This window comes from Piliocolobus tephrosceles, chromosome 2 (assembly GCF_002776525.5).
Source record: "Piliocolobus tephrosceles isolate RC106 chromosome 2, ASM277652v3, whole genome shotgun sequence".
NCBI classification, from domain to species: Eukaryota; Metazoa; Chordata; class Mammalia; order Primates; family Cercopithecidae; genus Piliocolobus; species Piliocolobus tephrosceles.
Window position 1 is genome coordinate 84,720,926 of NC_045435.1, and position 6,457 is coordinate 84,727,382.

General features: G+C 42.6%; 1 protein-coding gene across 1 annotated transcript; it reads left to right on the top strand.

Moving 5' to 3' along the window:
* Nucleotides 1-259: 259 nt before the first annotated feature.
* Nucleotides 260-697, top strand: LOC111528779 (IQ domain-containing protein F5). The gene has a single exon (XM_023195576.1). It carries the CDS (start codon nt 275-277, stop codon nt 695-697), a length of 423 nt encoding a protein of 140 aa, XP_023051344.1. The 5' UTR covers nt 260-274.
* Nucleotides 698-6,457: the final 5,760 nt, after the last annotated feature.

The window sequence follows — 6,457 nt, forward strand, 5'->3', positions numbered from 1 at the left end:
GTTCATGGAAAATGGGGTGAGGTAGCTAGGGCAGATGTACACCTATTTTGCAGATGGGGACATTGAGACTCAGAGGTCAAGTGAGGTGAGCACTTCCACTAACCTGTGGGTGGCAGAGCGGGGACACCTACCTGGTCTCCTGGATTCAGCCATTGCCCTGCCCAGTGCTGAACTTTAGAGGAAGGAGCCATCATTGATAGAGGATCAGGGCCCCTTCCTGGCATACCCTGAGTGTTTCTGTTTTCTCTTGTAAGGCCCAGAAGAGAAGATCATCATGACAGAAAGGTCTGCAGCTGTTTTCATCCAGGCCTGGTGGCGGGGCATGCTGGTGCGACGCACACTGCTGCATGCAGCCCTCAGGGCTTGGATTATTCAGTGCTGGTGGAGGCAGGTGCTGGAGAAGCTGCTGGCGAAGAGGCAGAGGATGGTGTTGGAGTTCTATGTGCAGCAAGAATGGGCAGTAGTCAGGCTGCAGTCCTGGGTCCGCATGTGGTGTGTCCGCCAGCGTTACTGTCGTTTGCTCAACGCTGTCCGCATCATCCAGGTCTATTGGCGCTGGCACACCTGCCATTCCCGTGGCTTCATTGAGGGCCACTATGAACTCAAAGAAAACCAACTTAATATTCAACTTGAAATCTCTTTGGGCTCACAGGCTTGTAAGGTGCAACAATGCATACCTCTTCCATTAAAAGAATGACCAGGTGTCTGTGTCCCCAGCTGTCTTCCATTAAAAGAATGACTATATCTGTGTCCCCAGCTCTCTTCGTCAGATGTATTTTCAGGAGGTCATTGTTTGAGATAATGATGGGAAATACTAGGCATGTCACAAGTCAGCTCTGAGGAATCAGCAGGGGTAGTCTTGGGTTCCACGTGGAGGATTCTGAGAGCCGTCTGAGATGAGGAGGACCTGTGATTGATTAACAATGTCTGCCATAGGTAGAAGAGTTGGGGTTTCAGGGTGACCAAGTCAACCAACTCCAGGGAGACTATGTAAATGGAACCCCCTGTGGTTGTGCAGCATGGAAGACTATGTCATCCTTTGCTATTCATTCATTCATTCATTCATTCATAGAGACTGGGTCTTGCTCTCTTGCTCAGGCTGGAGTATAGTGGTTCAATCACAGTTTCCTGCAGCTTCCAACTCTTTCCTGCTGCCTTAGTCTCCTGAGTAGCCGGAACCACAGATGCCCACCACCATACCTGGTTAATTAAAAAAATTTTTTTTGTAGAGATAGGGGTCTAACTATGTTGCCCAGGCTGGTCTCAAACTCCTGGCTTCAAGCAGTCCTCCTTTCGTGGCCTCTGAAGTTGCTGGGATTACAGGTGTGAGCCACTGTGCCCAGCCTTTTAAAATAAATTCTAAATATTTATTTTAAACATGGTGTTAAAATATATATAACATAAAATTTACTATTTTAACCATTTTAGGTGTATAGTTCAGTGGCATTAAGTACATTCACACTGTTGTGCAACCATCACCACCATCCATCTCCAGAACTTCTTTCATCTTGCAATACTGAAACATTGTACCCATTAAACAATTACTCCCTAGTCCTCCCTCCCCTAGCCCCTGACAACCACCATTCTACCTTCTGTCTCTATGAATTTGACTACTTGAAGTACCTCCTATGAGTGAAATCATACAGTATTTCTCTTTCTGTGACTGGCTTATTCCACTCAGCATAATGTCTTCAAGACTCATCCATATTGTAATGTGTGTCACATTTTCCTTCCTCAGGCTAAATAATATTCCATTGTATGTATGTGCTACATTTTATTCATTCATCTATGGATGGACACTAGGATCCTTTCACCTTTTGGCTATTTTAATAATGCGGCTATAAACACAGATGTGCAAATATCTATTCCAGACCCTACTTTCAATGCTTTTGGGTCAAAGTACAAATCTTTCACTTCCTTGGGTAAAAATACTTAGGGTATTTTTAAATCTCTCTTAGATACCCAGAAGTGGAATTGCTGGATCATATGGTAATTCTATTTTTAATTTTTTTGTTTTGTTTATGTTATTTTAAGAGACAAGGTCTCACTATGTTGCTCAGGCTGGAGTGCAGTGTTTATTCACAGGTGCAATCCCACTGCTGATCAGCACGGGAATTTTGACCTGCTCTATTTCCAACCTGGGATGGTTCACTCCTACTAGGGAAACCTGGTGGTGCCCTGCTCCTAGGAGGTCACCATATTGATGCGAAACTTAGTGTGGACAACCCATTGGCATAGTGCACTACCATACTGTTTTCCACAGCAGCTGTAACATTTTACATTGCTACCAGCAGCGCACAAGTGTTCCAATTTCTCCACCTCCTCATCAACTCTTGTTATCTCTGCTTTTTCCATCATAGTCCTTCCAATGGGTATGAAGTGGCATCTCATTGTTTTTGATGTGCATTTCCCTAATGATTAGTGGTGAAAAACATCTTTTTATGTCCTTGTTGGCAATTTAATATTTTATTTGGAAAAATGTCTATTCAAATTATTTTCCCATTTTTGAATTGAGGTTTTTTGGTCCTGTTATTATGTTGTAGGATTTTAATACTTTATCGGATATATGATTTATAAAGATTTTTCTCTTGTTCTGTGGATTGTTTTTCACTCTGTTGTTTTTGTCTGTTGATGCAAAGAAGTTTTAAATTTCTTTCTTTTTTTTAAGACAGAGTCACTCTCTGTCACCTGGCTGAAGTGTAGTGGCACGATCTCGGCTCACTGCAACCTCCGCCTCCCGGGTTCAAGCAATTCTTCTGCCTCAGCTTCCCGAGTACCTGCGATTACAGGCATGCCACCACACCCGGCTAATTTTTGTAGTTTTAGTAGAGACAGGGTTTCACCATGTTGGTCTCCAACTTCTGGCCTCAAGTGATCTGCTCGCCTCAGCTTCCCAAAGTGCTGGGATTATAGACGTGAGCCACTGTGCCTGACCAGAAGTTTTAAATTTTGGTGTAATTGAATTTACTTATTTTTTTCCTTGTTGCCTGTTCTTTTGGTATCATATCCAAGAAGTCATTGCCAAATTCAGTGTTATGAAGATTTTTCTCTATGTTTTCTTCTAAGAGTTTTATAGCTTCATGTCTTATGTTTAGGTCTTTCATATGTTTTGAGTTAATTTTTGTATATGGTGTAAGGTAAGGGTGCCTTTTCATTTTTTTCTGCATGTGGATATCCAGCTTTCCTATCACCATTTGTTGAAGGCACTGTTTTTCCTTATTGAATGGACTTGGCACCCTTGTTGAAAATTATTTGACTATATCCATGAAGGTTTATTTCTGGTCTCTCTCTTCTATTCTACTGGCTTAGAGATCTGTCTAATATGCCAGTACCACACTGATCACTGTAGCTTTGTAATAAGTTTTGAAATTTGGAAGTGTGAGATTTCCAACTTTGCTCTTCTTTTTCAGTATTATTTTGGCTATTTGGGGTCTCTTTAGATTCCACATAAATTTTAGGACAGGCGTGGTGGCTCATGCCTGTAATCTCAGCACTTTGGGAGGCTAAGGCAGGAGGATCACTTGAGGTCAGGGGTTCGAGACCAGCTTGGCCAATATGGTGAAACCCCATCTCTACTAAAAACACAAAAATTAGCCGGGTGTGGTATCGCACGCCTGTAATCCCATCTACTCAGGAGACTGAGGCAGGAGAATCACTCGAACCCAGGAGGTGGAGGTTGCAGTGAGCCCAGATCACACCACTGCACTCCAGTCTGGGTGACAGAGGGAGATCCTGTCTCAAAAAACAAACAACAACAAAAAAAAACTAATAAATTTTAGAATACTTTTTTTTTTTCTCTCTTTTTCATACCCCTCTCTAGTTTTGGATAATTTCTCTATTTCTGCAAAAAATGTCATTGGGATTTTGATAGGGATGGCATTGAATCTGTAGATCCCTTTGGGTAGTATTGGCTTCTTAACAATATAAAGTCTTGTAGTCCATGCACACAGGAAGTCCTTACATTTGTTTGTGCCTTCTTTTGTTTCTTTCAGCAACATTTTGTAGTTTTCAAAGTACAAATCTTTCACTTCCTTGGGTAAGAGTATTCCTAAGTATTTTAGCATTTTTGATGATATTGTAAATGAAATTGTTTTCTTTTCTTTTTCTTTTTTTTTTTTTGAGATACAGTTCAGCTCTGTTGCCCAGGCTGGAGTGCAGTAGTACGATCTCGGCTCACTGCAAGCTCTGCCTCCCAGCTTCATGCCATTCTTCTGCCTCATACTCCCGAGTAGCTGGGACTACAGGTGCCCACTACCATGCCAGGCTAATTTTTTGTATTTTTAGTAGAGACAGGGTTTCACTGTGTTAGCCAGGATGGTCTCGATCTCCTGACCTCGTGATCTGCCCGCCTTGACCTCCCAAAATGCTGGGATTACAGGCGTGAGCCACCGCGCCTGGCTGAAATTGTTTTCTTACTTTCCCTTTTGGATTATTTATTGTTAGTGTACAGAAGTGCAACTGATTTACATTTTTTTATTAAATTTTTATTTATTAATTTCTCTAGTCTTTTATCCCTTAAATGCAACTGAGTTTTGTGTATGTTGATTTTGTATCCTACTACTTTGCTGAATTCATTTATTCTAAGTTTTTTTGTGTGTGTGTAATCTGCAGGGTTTACATATAAAATCATATTGTGTGCAAACAGAGATAATTTTACACCTTCCTTTCCAATCTGGATGCCTTTTATTTCTTTTTATTGCCTAGTTGTCCTGACTAGAACTTCCAATACTATGCTGAATAGAAGTGGTGAAAGAAGTCATTTTTGCTTTGTTCTTGATCTTAGAGGAAAAGCTTTTGGTCTTCCACCATTGAGGATAGGTTCTGTGGTGAGCAGGTCTGTGCAAACCTGTCCTCAGAGTCTGAGGAAACTGAAAGGTTGAAGAAAGAGGATGACAAATCCAGTTCCTTAGAAAGAAACATTTAATATGGCCATACAAACACAAGCCATGTCTGTGTCTCCAGCAGCAGCAAGATAAGATGGTGGATCCCTGCACCATCACCCTCCAGACCCAGGGTTTATCTACTACAGGGAAGGAATGTGTAGGATGATTGAAACCAACCCCTCAGGAAAAGGTGAGAATGCCATGTGAATCTGCCTTAGGGAAGGATTTACAGTAAAAGCAGATAAAGTAGAAATATTAGAAGCTGTATTAGTCTGTTCTTATGCTGCTGTGAAGAAATACCAGAGACTGGATAATTTATAAAAGAAAGAGGTTTAATTGACTCACAGTTCTGCATTGCTGGGAAGGCATCAGGAAGATTACAATCATGGTAGAAGGCAAAAGAGAAGCAGGCACCTTATTCACAGGGTGGTAGGACAGAGTGAGTGCAAGCAGGGGAAATGCCAGATGCTTATAAAACTGTTGGATCTTGGCCGGGTGCGGTGGCTCAAGCCTGTAATCCCAGCACTTTGGGAGGCCAAGACGGGCGGATCACGAGGTCAGGAGATCGAGACCATCCTGGCTAACACTGTGAAACCCCGTCTCTACTAAAAAATACAAAAAACTAGCTGGGCGAGGTGGCGGGCACCTGTAGTCCCAGCTACTCGGGAGGCTGAGTCAGGAGAATGGCGTGAACCCGGGAGGCAGAGCTTGCAGTGAGCTGAGATCCGGCCACTGCACTCCAGCCGGGGCGACAGAGTGAGACTCCGTCTCAGAAAAAAAACAAAAACAACGACAACAAAAAAACCCAAAAAACTGTTGGATCTTGTGAGAATCACTATCACAAGAACAGCCTGGGGGAAACTGCTCCATGATACAATTATCTACACTTGGTCCTACCCTTGACACATGGGGCACAATGATAAATTCTTGAGGTGATGGATACCCCGATTACTCAGATTGGGTCACTATACATTATATGCCTGCATCAAAAAATCCCATGTACCCCACTAATACATGTGACTATTATGTAAAAAAAATACAAATTAAGGAAAAACATCAACCACTGAGAAAGACCAGAATTAAACTGTTTTCTGCATGTTTCAAGCATCATAACCATTTGGATGCATTTTCCATTCTATCTATTTTGCTATCTATAGCAGAAGCTTTAGTGCTTCACAGTAAACAAAGTTCAGAGATTCCTTGGATTTAATGAGAAATGTTTGCATTAAGTTCAATGTGCTATTTGTTTAAGAAAGCAAGCAAGAAAGTTATTTAAAAAGATTTCCGGCTGGGCGCGGTGGCTCAAGCCTGTAATCCCAGCACTTTGGGAGGCCGAGACCGGCGGATCACAAGGTCAGGAGATCGAGACCATCCTGGCTAACACGGTGAAACCCCGTCTCTACTAAAAAATACAAAAAACTAGCCGGGCGAGGTGGTGGGCGCCTGTAGTCCCAGCTACTCGGGAGGCTGAGGCAGGAGAATGGCTTAAATCCGGGAGGCGGAGCTTGCAGTGAGCTGAGATCCCGTCACTGCACTCCAGCCTGGGCGACAGAGTGAGACTCCGTCTCAAAAAA